The sequence below is a fragment of the Ustilago hordei genome (assembly GCF_900519145.1).
Source record: "Ustilago hordei strain Uho2 genome assembly, contig: UHO2_contig_12, whole genome shotgun sequence".
Classification (NCBI taxonomy): Eukaryota; Fungi; Basidiomycota; class Ustilaginomycetes; order Ustilaginales; family Ustilaginaceae; genus Ustilago; species Ustilago hordei.
The window spans coordinates 677,775-698,351 of NW_024545263.1; the positions used below are offsets into that span (position 1 = coordinate 677,775).

The following is a 20,577-nucleotide window of genomic DNA, read 5'->3' on the forward strand; positions in this document are numbered from 1 at the left end:
CCAATCTACTCATCGAAAGGCCCTTGTAGTGTCTGCAACGGCGTAGAAAGCAGCAGGAGCCTGCCTCACAGGCACAGCACAGTCGGCCTTCACTGCTGCTGACGGGATCCCAGCAAAGTCGAAATCCGTCGTTCGGTCTCTTCCGGCCAGCCAGCATGGCTCGCCTCACACGCCGAACAGGGACGCAAAAGTCGGGCGCTTCCAGAAGGGACTCACAGCATCACGATGACGAGCTAGTCTCCTCTTCCTCGCAGCAGAATGCAGGGGTCGCCGCCGAAGGGTCTCAACACGACCCAGCAGGTCGATCGATCCCCAGGAGCGGTGCCCGCCATCACCAGCCGGAAGGAGCGTCAGAAACTGAGATGCACCACGACGGGCAAGGCTCAGGGGTGCATGATCACGAGCAACCTACCAACATAGGTGTCCACCCACTTGCACCCTCCACATTTTCAGCAAGGAGCGAAGCAGATCACATCAAGATCATGCTCGCAACCGACAACCACCTCGGCTACATGGAACGCGATCCTGTCCGCGGTCAAGACTCGATTCGAACCTTTGAAGAGATCCTCCAACTGGCTGTGCAGCACGATGTCGACCTCATCCTTCTCGGCGGCGATCTCTTCCACGAGAACAAGCCGAGCAGAGCCACCTTGCATCAGACAATGGCACTCTTGCGGCAGTACACGCTCGGTGACAAGCCCATCTCGATCGAGCTGCTCAGCGATCCCAACGACGGCGCACTACCAGGCAAACACTTCCCCGCGATCAACTACGAAGATCCCAACTTCAACGTCGGTATTCCTGTCTTTTCCATTCATGGCAATCACGATGATCCGCAGGGTGTGGGCGAGACTGGTGCGCTCTCTGCGCTCGATTTGCTTTCCGTTTCGGGCCTCATTAACTACTTTGGCAAGATTGAGCTGCCTTCTGATGATGCTACTGCTCGCTCATCCTCGGCGAGGACAGCAGGAGGAGGTGCCTTCCAGGAGAAGGGAATCAGGATCAAGCCTGTGTTGCTGCAGAAAGGCCAGACCAAGCTGGCCTTATATGGAATGGGCAACATCAAAGACGAACGTATGCATTTCGAGCTGCGTGCCAATCGCGTTCGCATGTACCGTCCAGAAGAGGATCCCGATTCCTGGTTCAACATCCTTTGCGTTCACCAGAACCGCGTTGCACACAATCCAAAAGCTTGCGTACCAGAAACAATGTTCGACGACTCGATCCACTTGGTAGTGTGGGGCCACGAGCACGAGCAGATGATCCAACCTCAACCTGTCACCGAGAAGCGCTACCACATCACTCAACCAGGTAGCAGTGTCGCCACCAGCCTCAGCCAGGGTGAGACGGTGGACAAGTGCGTAGCCATCATTCATGTCGAAGAGACGGATTTCCTTATCGAGCCGATCCCACTGCAAACCGTACGTCCCTTTGTGATGGACGACATGATTCTATCCGAAGAGCTCCAAGATGCCGGGCTGTCTTCGGAGAGGAGCGACATCCTCAAACTTGTGCGCAAGCGTGTTGACGGGTTGATCGTACGAGCAAAGCAAGAGTTCAAAGAACGCTACCCCGGACGTGAAATGCCTCTTCCGCTCGTCCGGCTTCGAGTGGAATACACAAACCAGGAGATCAGCAACCCACAACGCTTTGGTCAAGAATTCGCTGGCAAAGTTGCAAACCCTAAAGAAGTGCTGCAATTCACCAAGCAAAAGGCTCTCCGCAGCGGTCGAGGCGATCAAAAGGATGACAATGCATCCCGTGCCTACGTAGATGTCGAAGAGCAAGGCTTGCTTCCAGTTGAAAGGCTTGCCAACGTCGATGTGGGTAAACTCGTGCAGGAGTATCTTCAGGCGCAGAACCTCGACATTCTCAACCCCGACGGTTTGGAAGGAGCAGTGCTCAACTTTGTCGAGAAGGACGATAGGGATGCGATTGATAGCTTTGTGACAAAGATGCTCAAGAATATGGTCAAGGGGTTGGTCACCATTGATCCCGAAGAATCGAGCATCGATGGCGAGTTGGAAAGGTTGAGACAGCAGCAGCAACAGCAGAGGAGGGAGATCGAGGTTGAGATCGAGCGGAATGGCAGGCCTGGTGGAGGGACAAGGCAAGGGGCAGATGTGTCGGATGATTCGATGGTGGATGATTTCGAGACTCCTCGACCTAGCTCCCGTGCTGCTGCTGCTGCTGCTGCTACGACGGCGCGTGGTGGGAGAGCAAGGGGTCGCACTGCTGCCGCTCCACCGGTCGATGACGATGACGATGAGGGTGAGGAGTTGGACGATGGTGCTAGTGCGGCTAGTAGTCGAAGAGGTGCAACTCGACGCACCACGACAGCAACCGCGAGCAGGGCAAAGAAGACCACCGCCTCACGCGCCACAGCTACAACCTCTGCCCGAGCATCTAACTCAGGCACCTCCGCCGCGGCCGCTACCTTTCTCGGTCCTGAATCAGCCTATGCAGAAGACGAGGGCGACCCAGAGGAAGTGATTGAGGAAACCGCATCGACACCTGCCCCTCGTTCCACTCGTGGCCATGCAAGTGTCCTCGAAATGCTCAGTAAACGGTCCGCACCCACCCCTCCGGGCAGAGGCAAACGCGCAGCTGCGGCTACACCGAGAGCCAAAGCAGCTGCAAAACCGGCTACCGCTAGAAGCAAGCACGCACAACAGCAGCAGGAGGAAGAAAGCATTCCAATTAGCGATGACAATGAAGATGGAGATGCCATGATCGATGAGGATGATGAGAACGATGAGAATGATGAGAATGATGAGAATGATGAGAATGATGAGGATGATGAGTTTGTGGAGCCTCGAGCTGCCAGGAGTAGGGCTGCTGCCGGTGGTCGGAGGGTGGGGCGTCGGTAATGACACCCTTAGTGGCGATGTAAGAGCTGTCTTTCGGTGCACCCAGCATTCATACCGATCCCATGATGTCAGACAAGATGTGCACGTGTGAGCTGAGGTGCCAGGTTAGCACTCAATCCCAAGCTCGCCGTTGCTCGGTGTGTGTTGCTCTTTTCGAAGGCCTGTCAGGAAGTGAGCATTCGCTAGCAACGTCGACGCCATCAAAGACCGAGGAGTTGGGCGTTGGCATGTTTTCAAGCGAAATCTAACATATTTTTTAATATATATCTATTATTATTATGTTGCTTACTAATGATGAGTGGAAAGTGAAAGAGAAATACGCGCTTTTCGAGCTCTGTTGGTTTGGAATCGCGTTTCTCGCTTCTGCCCGCCAGTCTAATTTTACGCACAGACGGGGCAATTTTAGTCAGCTTGCTTCTTGCCTCGTTCCCTTTACCTCTATCTCGCTCACCACCACCACCACCACCACCACCACCGTTCACCTGCAGATCTGTACAAGATGAATTCATTATACAGCGACCGCAAGCACCCTCGCAAGCTGTGCCTTTTCGACGTTGACGGAACTCTATCCCTCGCACGTCAAAGTATCACACCCGAATTCCACTCGTTGCTTGCCAAGCTACGACACGAATGCGTTATCGGCGTCGTTGGTGGATCCGACCTCAAAAAGGTTCGTGAACAGCTGCAGATTACCGAAAGGGACTTTATCAACGAGTTTGATTACGTGTTTGCAGAGAACGGATTGACAGGGTTTCAGGATGGAAAACAGTTGGCTAGTCAGAGTTTCATCGGTTGGTTGGGTGAGGAAAAGTACAAGAAACTGGTCAAGTTCGTGTTGAGGTATATCAGCGGACTGGATATTCCTATCATGCGGTAAGTAGCCTTGATGACGGCGATGAGCAAGTGGTGTAGAGAGGCTTAGATTGTGCTGAGAGATTCAAATCATCTTTTGGCGCGGGAACAGCGGTACTTTCGTCGAGTTTAGAAACGGAATGATCAACATCAGTCCCATTGGAAGGAATGCTTCGTAAGTGCACACCCCACTCTACCCTCTTGTCCGTGCTCGGCTGAACCCTAACCTCGATCGCTCCGCTTCCTGCCTGATGGAGATAGCATCGACGAAAGAATCGAATTCGAAAAATACGACAAGATGCACAACATTCGCACCACCTTCGTCTCGGCTCTCAAATCCGAATTCCCAGATTACGGCCTAACTTATTCCATCGGAGGGCAAATCTCATTCGACGTCTTCCCGCATGGTTGGGACAAGACTTATGCTCTCCGAAACATCGCCATCGACGGCGGGAAAGCGGAAGGAAGCAAGATGGCAAAGGATCTGGGTTGGGAAGAGATTCATTTCTTCGGTGACAAGACGTACAAGGGTGGAAATGACAACGAGATTTTTGAAGATGAAAGGACTATTGGACATACAGTCAAGAATCCCGAGGATACGCAGAGTCAGTTGAGGCATTTGTTCGGCTTGAAGTGACTCGCTCCTCAATCTGCATTGCTAGGAGCAAAGCTGTGATCCGCTTCATGGCCGCTAAAGTCGATAAGCTATGGGATGGTAGAGATATACGAATCACACTGAAGCAGATATGGTCTGAAGCAGATATGGCCTGAAGCAGATATGGTCACGCCTTTGATCGTTCTTACTAGGCGAAAGCAAGACGGCTTGTGCTAAAGGCTTGAAGCGATCTCGTGCGGGAAGAGGGCAGGTTGTGTGTTTCGCTGCCAAGTAACGCTAAATTCTTCTTGTTAGACCGCGCTTTGCTGTACAATGAAAAATAAAATCAAATCATCAAAATCGACATTGAGTAAAATGGCCGAGATCCGAGATCCGAGATCCGAAATCAATTTTTGGAAAGCCTTTCGAGAAGCTTTTGTTTCTATCACTGTTGCCGTTATCCAACCATCATCACTTGCCACACACGGAAGAAAGCAGCAATGTGGCCATTCACCAGCTCATCCTCCTCCTCCTCACCTGCCTCGGCAGACAAGTGCCCCGTCGACGAAGAGACTCGCCAAGCATGGCTCAAAGCCAACCCTGGCAGATCTTCCCCCTTCCAACCCGACCCTAGTTCCTCTTGCTCACCACCAGCCGTCGCTGGCCCATCCGGACAGCGCTACAGCGATGAATCGCGCCTCTCCACCGAACGAGAAATTTCTTCCATCCCACGAAGCTACTCGCCTCTAAGCAACCCAACCGCTGCGCAAGCGGCACAACCGGCACAACCGGCACCTGCGACCCGCGGCGGTCCGGACGAGGACCAAGATTGGGACGGAAAATGGGTCTACCCCTCGGCCAAACAATTCTATAACGCCATGAAACGCAAAAACCAAAATCCGCAAGTAGCAGATATGGAGGTAGTGGTGCCCATCCACAATGCGGTCAACGAACAAGCTTGGCGTCAAATCCTAGCATGGGAACGTATGTGGACTGGCAGAGCGCAAGGAAAAGAAGAGACAAAGTTGGTCAGTTTTAAAGGTAGACCCAAGGATTTGACTTGGAGAGCATGGTTCAACTCCTTGGCCGGATATCAAAGGCCCTTTGATCGACATGATTGGACGATCGAGAGGAATGGCAGTGGCGAGCAGGTGAGGTATGTGATTGATTTTTATACGGGCAAGAGTGCGCCTCGTGCAAGCGGTGCGGAGAGCGGAGGGAATGGAGGAAAGGAGGAGGAGAGGATAGCGGACAAGTTGGGCGCTGCTGCACAGGCAAGCAATGGTCTGAGCTTCTATTTGGATGTCAGACCGGCTCCATCAACGGTGGAAGGCTTGGCGATGAGGAGTACGAGGTTGTGGAGCAAGTGGTTCGGTGCTCCTGGTGCTGGTCCGCGTTGACATGCGCATCCACCGGTGTTGCAATACATGCAAGCATGCCACCACTCGCATCACCCTACCTAGCTGGCTGTCAAGGTCTTGCAACTGTGGCTGGTGTTGATACTACTGAAGCGTTGCCTTGACTCGGGGCTGGTAAGGGAGAGGAGTGAGGTTTTTGTGTGTGTGTGTGTGTCTGTCTGTTAAAGCGCGAGAATTGTGTATGGTGATCGTGGAATATTAATTGCAGCTTTGAATCGGGCAAATCGGGCAAATCGAGATATCAGGTGAATCGGGTAAATCAAGCCTGGAAGAAGCACGTGACACAGCCACATACCGACTCCAAAGTCAAGTCGAGCAATCCAGCTTGTCCCATCCTTTCTTGACTTGTTGACACCATCTCTTTCTTATTCGCCAACTCTTGCCAAAGGAAAGGACAAGGCTCAGTTTGACTCGACTCGACTCAACCCGACTCGGCTCGCAAGTTTCAATCGGCTTTCGTAGCAACAGCTCCGTGGGTCGACGGAAAGCACCGTCTTCCCTTGTCAAGCCGCCGACACCTCCCAACCACCGATTGGTCCGGGAATGACCACGCAAAGTAGCTCTTGACCTTCTCCACCTTTCGCTGCTCGACACAACGCCAGGAAACAGGAAACGAGGACAGTTCATACACGCCTTGGCTTCTCTCGCAACTATGGTCGGAGGGTCGCTAGCCGGTGTTGATTTGGGTCCCTCGATGCTTTCCGCTGCCGGTCCGCCTCCCAATGCAGGGCCTGCCATGCCAGCAGGCACCGGTCCAGGAGGCACACCGACCACTGCTTTGAGCGTCTACCACCTCATTACTCAGCTCTGCCAGCGACCTGAACCGAAGGCCATCAATCGCAAGCATGGTTCTGTCTCTCCACCTACCACCACCACCACCACCAGCGGCGCTGATGGCACTTCAAAGAACGGCGACTCTCAGCCGGACGGACAGGAGGGCAAACAAGGCATCGATACCGACCGCGATGGTGCTACCTCTCCCAGCAATCTTGATGCTCTTCCCGGCTCCTCCGCCCAACGCGAGCATGCATTGCTGGAGCTGAGCAAGAAGCGCGAACAGTACGAAGACCTCGCTTTAGTGCTCTGGCACAGTTTCGGTGTCATGTCTTGCCTCCTCCAAGAAATTGTCTCTGTTTACCCGCTACTCTCACCACCAGCACTAACAGCACAAGCAAGCAACCGAGTCTGCAACGCCCTCGCTCTTCTCCAATGCGTCGCATCGCACTCGGAAACGCGAGGATTGTTCTTACAAGCACACATCCCACTCTTCCTCTACCCTTTTCTCAACACCACCAGCAAAACTCGTCCGTTCGAATACCTCCGTCTCACATCGCTCGGCGTCATCGGTGCTCTGGTAAAACAAAACGATAATTCCGACGTAATCACTTTCCTTCTCTCCACCGAAATCATCCCCCTCTGCCTCCGGATCATGGAGACTGGCTCGGAACTGAGTAAGACGGTAGCCATCTTCATCGTTCAGAAGATCCTGTTGGATGATATGGGATTGGCGTACATCTGCCAGACCTACGAAAGGTTTTATGCGGTGGGGACGGTGCTGAGTAACATGGTCAGTCAGATTGTGGAGAGTCAGGCGGTGAGGTTGCTCAAACATGTCGTCAGGTGTTACTTGAGGTTGAGCGATAATCCGAGAGCAAGGGAGGCCTTGAGGGCTTGCCTGCCAGGGCCCTTGAGGGATGCTACGTTCGGACAGTTGTTGAAGAACGATCATATCACGAAAAGATGCTTGGCTACGCTCTTGTTGAATTTGAGCGATCGGGCGGAGCAGTAGCCGGTAGGGTGAGCGCTGCTCACTATCGCATCTCTCCCAAGTGTGTCCAAGGTGGCAGTGGAAAGTGCAAGCTCAGCAGCTCCACTGTGGCTCATTACGAGACAGGCTGGCACAAAGACTCGAGCAGGCAGCGGCCTCAGAAACAGCTTCGATCCTCATCTAGAAACAGTCACGACGCGATTCTGCCATTAGCCAAGGTCCTTCTCAGCAGATCTGGCTTCGCAAGCACGCTGAGACACTTTTGTCGTATGGACATGTCCCTTATGAATATACATCTGTCGTCCGCTTGCACCATCAGCTAATAAGCGCAAACGAGGTGGCGATTGTGATTTCCGTGGCGTGCCTGGAAGGCCAAGATGGGTAAGGATGTCCGCCTTCTGAACTGCTCGAATGCTCAGTAGATCTGCCAAGCGACACACAATCAAACAAGGAAAGCGTCAAGGTCAGTATTGCTCCGAATGAACCGTCTATGCCTTGCTTCAACCGGCACTACTCACCTCATCAAACGGCCTGGTATCACCAAAACAACTCTCAAACACCTCATCTACCGCCCTTTCCGCCTTTTCGATATCCCCATCACACGCTGGATGTATCAAGAGACTCAACGCTGCTCTCCTTTTCACACAGTGCTGATGTTGAAGTTTGAAGCCGTAAATCCTTCTCTTCCACTCCCTCGCAAAACCGCAGTCTCCGCTTAAGTTTGCCGCTCTGATCTCGCTGCAAGCGTGGTGTCGGATGTTAGACCAATCAACTAGGAAACGACAGTGGTCGAACCAGTGTAGCATCTCATGCGACAGAGTATCTTCCAGATGCGATTTGGAAAAGATTCGGTTGGAACAGATAAGGATCGAAGACGCAGAGGTGGGTTCTGTGGGCAGCGAGGGGGAGAATCCACCTGCTATTGATGGTGGGCAGGGGGTGATGACTAGTTTGGGTCCCGGAGGCGGTGTTGCGGTGGAAGACGAAGAGGAAGAAGAGGAGGAGGGGAGAGCGGGTCGAGCGGGTCGAGGGGAGAGAGGATCACAGTCGAGTAATGTGAGGTGTTTGGCCATGAAGCGGACCATGGGTGAGGTACGGAAGAGTTGGTCTGTCCATTGTTCGCATCGTTCGCGTTCCGTTGTTTCCTGCGGTGTCTCCAGGTGGCGCGGTTTCGGGATGGTCACCGTGTCCATGTCGAAGCAGTGTTGAAGCGAGCGTTTGAGATGGTGGTGTTGACAAGTCAAGGAAAGCGTCTTTGGAGAATGGCAAGAATACCGCCACCGTTTTATATTAACCGCTTACAATGTTAGGTCTTTGTTACCAACACTCAGCAACACTCTTGGCTTCTCGCTCATATCCTCTGTCTGCCGCTCCTTCTCCTTCGACCATCACTACTACTTTGCTCTCTCTCACGCAGACGATACCCTGTAGCAACCTCCTCAAAGCAAAGGCATCCGGACACATCCTCAGCCCCACTATCCAGCCGGTGGGCCTTCAGCGCATCCTCACTTGCTCCATCCAACGCATCTCCTCAGCAAAGGCACCGAATCCAATCACACCCACGAGGACCTCGTCAACATGGCCTTCATCCCCTCTTTCACCTCCATAGTCCGCATAGTCGGAGGAGTGCTCGTCGTATCTCTCATCTCCACCGCTGGGCTTCTCTACCGATACCAAACGTCGCTCATCTATCCCTCTTGCTTCCCTACCGGCTCCAAAACTCAAGTCTCCACCCCGGACGAATACGATCTTCCTTACACCGAAGAAGAGCTCATCACACCCGATTCCCAGCGTCTGCGCATCTTTGTCCTGCTCCAAGGCACCAAGCTTTCCCCGCGTCGAGGACCTGCTTCCAAAGTTCAGGCTAGGCAAGATCAAGAGCCGCAACAGCTCGAGCGTAAATCAACACAAACACAAACCGGAATGGCTCCCGTGGACACGTTCGATGCTCAACTAGCGTCGAAGCGTCCAACAATACTGTTCTTGCATGCAAACGCCGGCAACATGGGTCATAGATTGCCGCTGGCTGCAGTATTCTTCAAACGATTCGGCTGCAACGTTGTCATGCTCAGTTATCGAGGCTACGGCTTTTCCACCGGCTCACCAAATGAGCGTGGGATCAAAATCGACACTCAAACCACCCTGGACTTCATCCGCGCACACCCTTCCCTCTCTAGCACAGTGCTAGTTGCATACGGACAGAGTATTGGTGGAGCAGTAGCAATCGATCTCGCCGCTCGTAACCCCGCTTCCGTCCAGGCGCTCATACTCGAAAACACTTTCCTCAGCATCCCAGAGTTGATCCCACACCTCCTTCCACCAGTCCGACCTTTCACCTTCCTTTGTCGCGAATACTGGTGCTCTGGCCTGACCATCACTAAGATCACAGAAAAGGCTCCTACCCTCTTCCTCTCGGGCAGACAGGATGAGCTAGTACCACCCTCCCACATGGATGCCTTGTTCGAAAGATGCACAAGTAGCGTCAAGGTGAAAAAGGAGTTCAACGATGGCACTCATAACGATACCTGTATTAAGCAGGGTTATTTCGAGGCTGTGGCCGAGTTTTTGTTACAGCATGTCGTAACACTTGTGCGCGACAAGGTTGGCCAGCAGGAGGAGGGCCAGCAGGAGGAGGGCCAGCAGGAGGAGGGCCAGCAGGAGAAGGGCCAGCAGGAGGAGGGCAAGCACAACGTGGCAAAGCGAGCGAACGCCGGCAAGAAGGAGGCAAGTGGAGATGAGGACGATTGGGTGCAAATGACTCATAGCGAGGTCAAGGAGGTCGTGGGGGAAAAGGTCGACCAGGTCAGGAGCGAGCAAGATGGGGATGCGCCCATGTTGAGTAAGGTGCCGAAGCTGTAATCTCTTCCGAGTTGTTGGATAGATGAGGTTTGCAATCACATCCTAGTCCTTGCCTCTTGCTTCCTCAATCATTGCCAACTCTTTCCGCTCGATTTCGACTCTCAGTGACTTTCGGGCGGCCAGGCGATGGAGAGATGATGGGCTCAAAGAGTGTGTGTATTCCCAACAAGCCGAAGCTCTGAGATGGAGCAAACCCTTACAAAGATGGTCTTAAAACAATGGGTTTGCAAATCAGCAGATCGTCTTGGCAGCCAGTCACCAATCTTTCATCGGCGACAAAGAGAGGGCAAGGGTGACCTGCGAGATCGAACCATCTTCTCACCGCCAAAGGTGAGGAGTTCCAATGCCCGGCACCAGTGGCACACAAAGGGGAGCGATGCTGCTACTCCAAGGCCTCACATGGTGCCAGGTCGAGGCTAGCAGGCTTGCACAGTGCAGAGACGAACAACAGGTCTCTTCCTGAGAAAGCAGTTGTGCAATCACGCCTCATACGCACCCCTCCCGTGAGAAGGAGATGCAGAGCAACACGACGTCCTGCACATCCTGACCGCCAAGCGGGGCGTTGGAGGCGCATGGCTCTTGCCACTCAGCTGGCTCAAGACGGCAGCTGCAACCGGTCTAGATGCTGCTGAAGATTACCATCCAGCAAGACGCTAAAGTATGATATAGATCCGATTTGATAGGGGATCGGGCAGAACTGATCTGATCGGGAATCGGGCAAAGCCGATACAAGTGAGGGATCGCGTACAACGGTGTCCCACTTGTTGTCATACTTGGTCATTAAGGGGAATGCTCCCACCTTTGGCATATGCCGACACTTTGTATATATATCAAGCAGCGAGCTCGAGGCTCCAACCACATTAGGGGGTTTCATTTTATTTTTGCCCTCGAAAACTAGAGTCTTTGAATAGTGAAAAAAGGCCAGAAAATTGATGCCCCCAAATGTAAGCTGTGTTTTTAGACCAAGAGTTAGGGTATTGTTGGCTGGAAAATGAAGCAGTTCCAAAATCCAAACCACCTGTTCTGGAATCCCAACCACCTTGTAGCTCCACCATCTTTGACACTCTTGTTGCACAATCAAAGTAGATACAGTCATTATTGACACTGTGGGTTCATGCAAAACAAGCTGTGCAGAAAAAGAGGAGGCATTTGCATGAGTACATCACATGCCACATTACATGCAACATCATGTGCAACATCACATGAGTGAAGACACAGGTCCAATTCTGAAAACTCTGCTGCAACTGTCCAGCTGAAGCAGTGTTTTCAAAAATTAGAGTATTTTCCAAAATTGAAGAGCTTATGTAAGAAATGAATATTTGACACAAGTGAAAACTCAAAAAAAAACACGAGTTTCCAAAAAAACAAAAAAAAAAAAAAAAAAAAAAAAAAAAAAAAAAAAAAAAAAAAAAAAAAAAAAAAAGCTGAAACCCACTATTCTTTCCCCAGGTCAATATAGTATAGTGTTTTTGCTCAATAGCTTCAACACTGTGAGTTGAGGGAGATGGGACAACATAGGAATTCCACCCATTGAAAAATTTTGCAGTCCAGCACACATGCAAATGCAGAGGGTAACTTGGTGTCATGGGCCTGAATGCTCAAGAAGCAGGAGGGTCACTGGTTCATATGGAAGGAGCACAGGTATTGGAGATCTAGTCGATACCAGTAGAGAGCATGGTCGTAGTGCAGTCTCCATGGAGACCATGGGGTTAGGAGGGTTAGGGTTCTAAGGGTGTCTGGCCATGGGGCAGACACATCTTGTGCTCCTCGAAGATGGTCCAATTTAATTTTGAAGATGGTCCATTTCAAAATTCAAGAAAGTCCAATACAAAATTCAAGATGGTCCAATACAAAATTCAAGACGGTCCAATACAAAATTCAAGACAGTCCATTTCAAATATCAAGACGGTCCAATACAAAATTCAGGCCTTGGGGCAGACGCATCTTGCCCTCCTGGAAGATGGTCCACTTCAAAATTCAAGACAGTCCATTTCAAATATCAAGACAGTCCACTTCAAAATTCAAGATGGTCCACTTCAAAATTCAAGACGGTCCATTTCAAAGGTCCAATACAAAGTTGATTTTCTGTGTGCACTGAGCTGGGAAGATGGTCCAATACAAAGTTGATTTTCTGTGTGTGCTGAGCTGGGAAGACAGTCAGCTACAGATCAAAGATGGTCAGCTACAGATCAAAGATGGTCCAATTGAAATGGAAGACAGTCAACTACAGTCTGGAAGACAGTCCAATTCTAATTTGATGTTGCAGCAACACAGGAACACGGTCTACCACACACTTGTCAACTACTATTCCAGCCATGCCACCAATCACCTGTCTGGTGTGCAGCTATGCTTATGCTGAAAGCAACATCACCAACCATTTGCATAAGGTGCACAAGGGCATTGCAGTCAGTCAGGATGCTGTGGCTGCTGTTGGACTTGTTGCATGCTTTTGTGGACAGGTGGTCATGAATGTGGCAGCACTACGCAAACACCAAAGCATCTGCAAATGCCAAGGTGAGAACACACAGCAGACTCAGGTGGAACCTATGCCTGCAATTTCAACTCAGCAATCTCATGATGTGGTAAGTCCAGAGCCTGGGCCTGCAGCAGACATGCAGTGTGAATCTTTCCTGGATGTGTTGGATCCTGCCATCCTTGCAGAGGAGAATTCAAATTTGAATTCAATTCCAGAGGCTGAGCCTAGTGTGGCAGACTCAGAGGAATTGCCTCTAGCACTTGTGGAGGATAACTTGGACTATGTGATGGCCGAGGCAGAGGCACAGGCACAGGCACAGGCATCAGAGCCAGAGGACGTGTGTCAGGGGTCTCGCGCCTGAAACCCAGGTCGGTCTGTCGAGGTACTTGGTGACTATCAAACTGTGTGACAGCTATTGTCTTGGTATCTGTCTCGACGAGCTAGTTGTTTGGTGACTATCAAGTTGCACAGTGACAGCAGGTGGTGTTCATTGTATATACTATTGTAGGTTTCGGCTGACCTCTGTGGACACTCCATTCAGGGGTAGCTCAGCACAATCAATATCAATGTGTAGATTATGATGACACCAAGGTCTGGTGTGAGTGTTGATGATGATGAGGTTGGTGGTGTTGGTGATAAGGTTGGTGAATGTCAATGATAATGAGGTTGATGGTGTTGGTGATGAGGTTGGTGGCATCAACACGAGTGTCCAGTGTGTTGACTTGATGCTTGAAGTGATCCCCGGACCGCAGTGGACTACTGCCTTCGGTTCTATCTTGATCCGGACTGCTAACCTGCTATAAGGCACCTTCGGATGTCAGGTAGTGGTGATACAACACACACACTATGATGAGGAGCAACCTTGATAGATTGCTGCTATGCTGACTGAAAACTAATGAGTACTTATGTTTCTAAAGTATTGACTAGTTGTATGGTGAGTAGAGTGGATGAGGATCCACTCGACCTTTGATGATGAGAAAGCATGGTTATATACCTCTTCACAGCATCGCCAGCGACGCTGCTCCTGCTCTCACTCTCCAGAGAGTACCTTCTTCATCGAGTACTGTTCAGGAGGCCTCTCCTCTTGCTTGGCACCCCTGTGTCTCTTGAGCTGTGTCGACTCCTTCGACACTGCTCCTCCTCCTTGCTATCCTGCTGCTTGTTTGGCACCCCTGTGCCCCCTGAGTGGTGTCGACTCCTTCGACACTGCTCCTTGTCACAGGGACGGCTGGCCTGCGCAAGGGAGTGCGCCAAATGATCAGCAGCAGTTGATAATGTCGCGTAACGGAGCAGTATATGAAGAGTGTGCAGAAGATCAACATATGAAGGGTGTGCCAGATTGATCAGAGTCGACAACCATCGGGGATCAATGAGATTAATCGGGTTGGCAGCACACATGATTTACGAGATCAATCAAACCCCGGGAATCCAGATCGATCTCATGGGATTGGTTGGAGTCAGCCAGACCAGTACGCTTCAACGAGTCAGCCAATCTGAACAAGTACTCAGAGCTATGCCGACGACAGAGGCAGTCAGATCAGCACACCTCAACTAATTGGCCGATCCGAACAGGTATTCGGAGCTGTGCCGATGTCAGAATCAGTTGGATCAGCATGCTTCAACTAGTCAGCCGATCCAAGCAAGTATTCGGAGCTGTGCCAACGTCGGAGTCAGTCGAATCAGCACGCTTCAACTAGTCGGCTGATCTGAACAAGTCGAGATGGAACTGAGCCAATGTGACCACATGACCAGGGGGTATGGTCACGAGGTTCAAAAGGGGATTCACAAGATTAAGTCGAAAGGGGGCCGTGCCGAAAGGGGGCAACACACATCAGACAGAAGGAGAGTGTCATGGGCCTGGATGCTCAAGAAGCAGGAGGGTCACTGGTTCATATGGAAGGAGCACAGGTATCGAAGATCTAGTCGATACCAGTAGAGAGCATGGTCGTAGTGCAGTCTCCATGGAGACCATGGACTTCTACAGACTCACATGCAAAGGAGGACCGAGCCATATGCGAGGAGGGCCAAGCACAGCCACGAGGAGGACCAAGCTCAAGGAGCAGGCACAGCCACGAAGAGGACCAAGCTCAAGGAGCATGCAGATGGTTACCACTCAGGGGCTCGAGAGACAAGAGCCAAAGGAACTGTCACTGATCAAAGGAGAAGGAGCAGTGTCAAAGGAGTCGACACCGTTCAGGAGGCACAGGGGCGCCAAACAAGCAGCAAGATAGCAAGGAGGAGGAGCAGTGTCGAAGGAGTCGACACCACTCAAGAGGCACAGGGGTGCCAAGCAGGAGAGGTCCCTGAGCAGTACTCGATGAAGAAGGTACTCTCTGGAGAGAGAGCAGGAGCAGCATCGCTGGCGATGCTGTGAAGAGGTATATAACCATGCTTTCTCATCATCATAGGTCGAGTGGATCCTCATCCACTCTACTCACCATAACTAGTTATCACTTCAGCATAAGTATATATTAGTTTCAGTCAGCATAGCAGCAATCTATCAAGGTTGCTCCTCATCATAGTGTGTGTGTTGTATCACCACTACCTGATGTCTGAAGGTGCCCATAGCAGGTTAGCAGTCTGGATCAAGATAGAACCGAAGGCAGTAGTCCACTGCAGTCCGGGGATCACTTCAAGCATCAAGTCAACACACTGGACACTTGTGTTGATGCCACCAACCTTATCACCAACACCATCAACCTCATTATCATCAACACCCACCAACCTTATCACCAACATCATCAACCTCATCATCATCAACACTCACACCAGACCTTGGTGTCATCATAGCATTGACATTGATCATGCCGAGCTACCCCTGAATGGAGTGTCCACAGAGGTCAGCTGAAACCTATGATAGTATATACAATGAACACCACCTGCTGTCACTGCGCAACTTGATAGTCACCAATACCGAGACAATAGCTGTCGCACAGTTTGATAGTCACCGAGTATCTCGACAGACCGACCTGGGTTTCAGGTGCGAGACCCCTGACACCTGAGTTCCTGAACATGTTGCCACAAAGGCCAGAAAACTGGGTTGAGTCAGTGTCTCAGCAGGAGTGGGCCCAAGTATGGAGACATCATCATATATGTCTGTCATTATGTTGCTGCCTGGCATTCTGAGTAGAGACACGGTTTCTGGATCATTCTGGAGTACCTGGTCTTGGCTCAACAAACTGTTCCCCCCCTCAGACAGAGTGGCATCAAGTTCGGCTTCCAGGTCAACAGCAATCACATCGAGGTCCACCACAACCTCACCTGCTGCCTCAATCTCAGCCATCATATGATCCCATTCCTGGTTGTAGCTTGGTGCATTTGGTGAGACTGAACATGAGCTTGAGTTCCTCTGGCAGGAGTAAGATGGCAGATACTGTGTTGCATCATTGTTGGGTTCCTCCTGAACATGGTCATTGCTGTGAGGGAGCCATGTGTATGACCATAGGAGCTCACTGTTCCTGGCAAGAACTGGTGGATGAGCTGGAGTGGCTCTGGGTTCCAGTTGCTCGAGTTCTGAGAACTGTATGTCCTTTGAAACAATGATGTGGTCTAGTTCTGGAAGCCATACCTGGTGGCCCTTGACTGCATGTGGAGCATCTGAGAACCCCAAGTAGACTCCACAGAGAGCTTGTGGGCAGAGGTGCTTACTAACTATCAGGTGTTTTCACAACCATGTCATGCAAGTGTTTCCTCTGAGGATGATGTACACTATGCAGCTGAAATGCTGGATCTGGCATAGCTCAGGATGTTTCCCATAGAAGAGCTCAAAGGGGGTGACATGTCCCCATGTTGTTCCTGCCAGTTGTCATGGGCCTGAGTGTGCAGGAAGCAGGGAGAACTGCTAGCTCATATGAAGGGAGCACAGGAATCAGGGGATCAGGCGGATCGTAGGATTTGTGGCAGAAGTTGCCGAGATCTGCAGTAGAATTGGCTCTATGACAGATCTCAGTGAGATCGGTACGAACAAGGATGATATCACGAATTCTGATGAGATCAGTAGTAGGAGAGGTTGTATAGTAGATTCTGCAGAGATCAGTGACAAGGATGTTCATACAATGAATCCACACATGCAGAGGACCAAGCTCTGCCAAGATGGGGACCGAGCTCAGTAGATTGCAGCTGGTTACCACTCAGGGGTTCACAAGATAGGAGTCAAGAGAACAGTCGCCAGTTAGGAGGAAGGAGAACTGTGTCAAGGACACCAGCATATAGTTCATGAGGAAGAAGAGCTGTGTCGAGGAGGTCGCCATGCAGCTCAAGAGGGACAGGAGTAGGGTTACAGGGACTCCTGCATAGCACTCGATGAAGGAGGTACTCTCTGGAGAGAGAGTTGGAGCAGTGGCACTGGCAGCACTGTGAAGAGGTATAAAGCCATACCTTCTTGTCACTAAGTGGTCAAGTGGATCCTCATCCACTCTACACTCATCAAACAAACTAGTATTACTTTAAGCATAAGTATCATGAGTTTATAGTCAGTATAGTAGTAATCAATAGATTGCTCCTCATCGAAGTGCATGTGTTGTATCACCGTTTCCTGACGTCTGAAGGCAGTTCTTAGCAAACCAGCGGTCCAGATTAAGATAGAACCGAAGGCAGTTGTCCACTGTGGTCTGGGGATCACTTCAAGCATTAGTCGACACACTGGACACTCATGTCGGCATCATCAATCCATACTCACACCAGACCATTGGTGACAACATCAAGTTCACTTAGAGTCATATCATAGTTTGATCGTGCTGAGCTACCTCTGGACAGAGTGTCCACGGTGGTCAGTCGAAATCTGTCACAACATCAATACAACTACAGATTCCAACGAGAAAAGCAGCAGAGACGGTTCTGTTGCATATTACACTAGGAATCGTAATACCACTAGCACTGTCGCATAAATTGACAGGATCGGTGATAGTACTGATACTACTACTGATCTCAGGTTTCAGGCATGCAACTGCTGACATTAGAGTGGATCGTTCAAGCAGCACCCCACGATCAACATGACGGACAAAAGCCTCAATGATAAGCTCGAGAGGCTACTCTCCTTAATGGAAGCCCAGTTGGAGCTTACCAGGCAAGGGCAGCGCGAAGAGCATCTATGCTGTGCTTGTCTGAGTGGAGAGGAGACGATCGAGCCCTCCCACCCAGAGGATCAAAGGGCTAGGGAAGACATGATGGGAGACCCTCCCACACCGTCCCCAGCATCGCATCCAAGGCAGGTGGTATCATTCGTGGGACCGAGCAAACTGCCGGTCGACAACTATGACAAGTATGCCTCACCCACTGGGCCCAGATACTTCAGGCCCCATGTGGAGCCGTACAGCCAGCCAAGGGCAGAACCTCATGGTTTCGACCAAGAGGATGATACAAGCACTGCCAGAGACCCCAGTCTCTTGTGCTCCAAGCCGGTCGCCACCCCATTCCCCAAGTTTAATCCTAGAGATGTTGAGATTTTCATCCTTGAGGCTGAGGCATGGTTCAAATTCAACCAGGTCTATGAGCAGGCAAGGATGATCAATCATATGGGTGCTCAATTGGAAGGGAACGCTCGTGAATGGTGGACTTCCAAGCTTCGCATCGACAGAGGCCAAGAAGGAAGACTGTTCAATGATTGGCACTACTTCACTGAGTGCCTGATGGAACAGTTCAATCCTCGGAACGCCAGAATGGAGGCCTATAACAAACTTCTGGCTCTCTGGCTCACGAGCAATGCACCAGGTGCAGCCACACGCCACGTCGAACAATTCAGAGACTTAGAAGGACAAGTCAATCTAGATGACAATGAACTAGTTATTGACTTGTTTAGGGGAAGTCTCATGTGCAGCCTGCAGGAGAAGTTTGAGCGGAACCCACCTTTAAAGAGGTGGGAATGGTATTGAGAGGTCGAAGAGATCGACTGGCAAAGGATGTTGTTACAGCAGTCCTTGGCCCAGCACCCAAGCGCCGCTCCATCATGACCAAACCCTGGAGGCTGACCTACACCACTGGCTCAAGGTCCATTCCCTGCGCGGCAACCGACACAGACCTATTCCTGACCGCCGGCACAAACAACAATAGGGAACTTTAGCCGACCAACCAATCAGCTGTTACCCCATCAATCGGTTCAGGGTCCGAGACAAGGAAGCCCTGCATTACCAAGCAGCAACACCTGTCACCTGTGCAAGGGGCTCAGCCATTGGGCCAGAGATTGCCCAAGCAAGAAGTTGGATGCCTTGGGGCCCCGACCCATGGGCCCGAAGGTAATGGTAACCACAGAAACCTCCTTTGAAGAAGGAGACCTGGACCCAGGGGATAACCAGACAGATGACCTAGAAACGGTCGACCCCGATGTCCTCGACTTCAGCCAGTATCAACCATCAATGGAGGCTGGCCAGGAAGAGGTCCAAGAGGATGCCGATGAGGGAAACGGCAGTGGGGTGATGCACTGATGGCATGCATTGCTCTGCAAACCTCCTCGCCATCCTTATGTATATATCAAGATTGCCCCATATGCTTCTCTACCAGCGGAGGAATGGCAGTACTAGAGCTCTCCAGAACAGTTCAAGACCATCCGGCTCGAATACTTGCCGACACCAGTGCTGGACTGTCAATAGTTTCAGATTCCTTTGTTAGTAAGTACCACATACCCACAAAACCTACAAAAACAAGAACTGTCCATGGTGTCACCAGGCACCAGCTTGCCATAAACAGTTCAGCTAGCATTCAAGTTGCTATTGGCAAGCACAGTCTCAGAGTAGTCGAAGCCTCGGTGGCCGATACTGCTGACTATGACCTTATCTTGGGCTTCACCGAGCTAAGAAGGCTCAAACCCACCATATGGTGGGAGATGGGCCAACTGGAGTTCTGGACCCAGGATGAGGACTGACCCCCAAAACAGCCCCCTGAAGAAGCTGTACCTGGGGAATTACACATGAACTCAGTGAAATCTGTCATAAGAAGCAACTTATTACCGAATTTGGTGAAAGATGTTATAGCTAGCGAGTTAAAACAAGAGCCCGCTATAGAAGACAGTCTATCACCGAATTCAGCCGGATCAGTGGTAACACGCCTCTATGATGAGAAACCGAAACATCTGACCATTCATGGAAATGAGTTTGTTTCAGTGGCAAGCCTGATACAAGCTGCCCTGGAGGATGGACCCATTGGGTTCATGCTCCTGGACCTCCCACCCTCGTTGCTCCCGGCCTTCAGGTTTGTACCCACTGGCACTGACAAGGGCATAGAAATGGAAGTAGAGGTTGATCGGAAGGTATCGGCAGAAGATATACCAGAACCATATCGACGGTTGCAGGATGTGTTTGATGAGGTGGAAGCAGATAAGCTGCCCCACCATATGGAGCATGATCTCCATCTGGAACTAATGGAAGACAGTAGGCCGCCACAGGGCCCACTATACCTCAAGGGGCCGAAGGAAATGGCTGAACTAAGGAAGTATCTCGATGAGAACCTTGCAAAAGGGTTCATATGCCCCTCAAAGAGCCCAGCAAGATCTCTGGTGCTCTTTGTGCCCAAGAAGGATGGAGGCCTCAGGCTATGTGTGGACTACTGTGGCCTGAATGAAATCACCCTCAAGAATCGGGCACTGCTGCCCCTCATTGAGGAGCAGCTTTTCCTGCTCCAGAATGCAAAGATCTACACCAAGTTAGATCTGTGAGCAGCATACAATCTCATCCGCATTGCAAAAGGGGATGAATGGAAGACTGCGTTTGGCACACAGTTGGGACTCTATGAGTACCTGGTGATGCCCT

The 20,577-nt window shown here is 51.1% G+C and overlaps 7 protein-coding genes across 7 annotated transcripts; 6 read left to right on the forward strand and 1 right to left on the reverse strand.

Moving 5' to 3' along the window:
- Positions 1-155: 155 nt before the first annotated feature.
- On the forward strand, positions 156-2,870 carry UHO2_05265 (uncharacterized protein; the record flags this gene model as incomplete). Its single annotated transcript, XM_041556267.1, has 1 exon — positions 156-2,870. The coding sequence occupies one exon, from the start codon at positions 156-158 to the stop codon at positions 2,868-2,870; it is 2,715 nt and encodes a 904-aa protein (XP_041412201.1).
- A 499-nt stretch (positions 2,871-3,369) lies between these two features.
- UHO2_05266 (putative phosphomannomutase) lies at positions 3,370-4,359 on the forward strand (the record flags this gene model as incomplete). The annotated part of the gene is made up of 3 exons (XM_041556268.1): positions 3,370-3,743; positions 3,835-3,897; positions 3,984-4,359. The coding sequence occupies 3 exons, from the start codon at positions 3,370-3,372 to the stop codon at positions 4,357-4,359; spliced, it is 813 nt and encodes a 270-aa protein (XP_041412202.1).
- Positions 4,360-4,817: 458 nt separating this feature from the next.
- On the forward strand, positions 4,818-5,717 carry UHO2_05267 (uncharacterized protein; the record flags this gene model as incomplete). Its single annotated transcript, XM_041556269.1, has 1 exon — positions 4,818-5,717. One exon carries the CDS (start codon positions 4,818-4,820, stop codon positions 5,715-5,717), a length of 900 nt encoding a protein of 299 aa, XP_041412203.1.
- A 670-nt stretch (positions 5,718-6,387) lies between these two features.
- UHO2_05268 (putative rcd1 protein involved in sexual development) lies at positions 6,388-7,524 on the forward strand (the record flags this gene model as incomplete). The annotated part of the gene is made up of 1 exon (XM_041556270.1): positions 6,388-7,524. The coding sequence occupies one exon, from the start codon at positions 6,388-6,390 to the stop codon at positions 7,522-7,524; it is 1,137 nt and encodes a 378-aa protein (XP_041412204.1).
- Positions 7,525-8,003: 479 nt separating this feature from the next.
- On the reverse strand, positions 8,004-8,696 carry UHO2_05269 (uncharacterized protein; the record flags this gene model as incomplete). The annotated part of the gene is made up of 1 exon (XM_041556271.1): positions 8,004-8,696. The coding sequence occupies one exon, from the start codon at positions 8,694-8,696 to the stop codon at positions 8,004-8,006; it is 693 nt and encodes a 230-aa protein (XP_041412205.1).
- Positions 8,697-9,081: 385 nt separating this feature from the next.
- On the forward strand, positions 9,082-10,362 carry UHO2_05270 (uncharacterized protein; the record flags this gene model as incomplete). The annotated part of the gene is made up of 1 exon (XM_041556272.1): positions 9,082-10,362. The coding sequence occupies one exon, from the start codon at positions 9,082-9,084 to the stop codon at positions 10,360-10,362; it is 1,281 nt and encodes a 426-aa protein (XP_041412206.1).
- Positions 10,363-17,829: 7,467 nt separating this feature from the next.
- UHO2_05271 (uncharacterized protein) lies at positions 17,830-20,483 on the forward strand (the record flags this gene model as incomplete). Its single annotated transcript, XM_041556273.1, has 4 exons — positions 17,830-18,692; positions 19,002-19,245; positions 19,423-19,440; positions 19,707-20,483. The coding sequence occupies 4 exons, from the start codon at positions 17,830-17,832 to the stop codon at positions 20,481-20,483; spliced, it is 1,902 nt and encodes a 633-aa protein (XP_041412207.1).
- Positions 20,484-20,577: the final 94 nt, after the last annotated feature.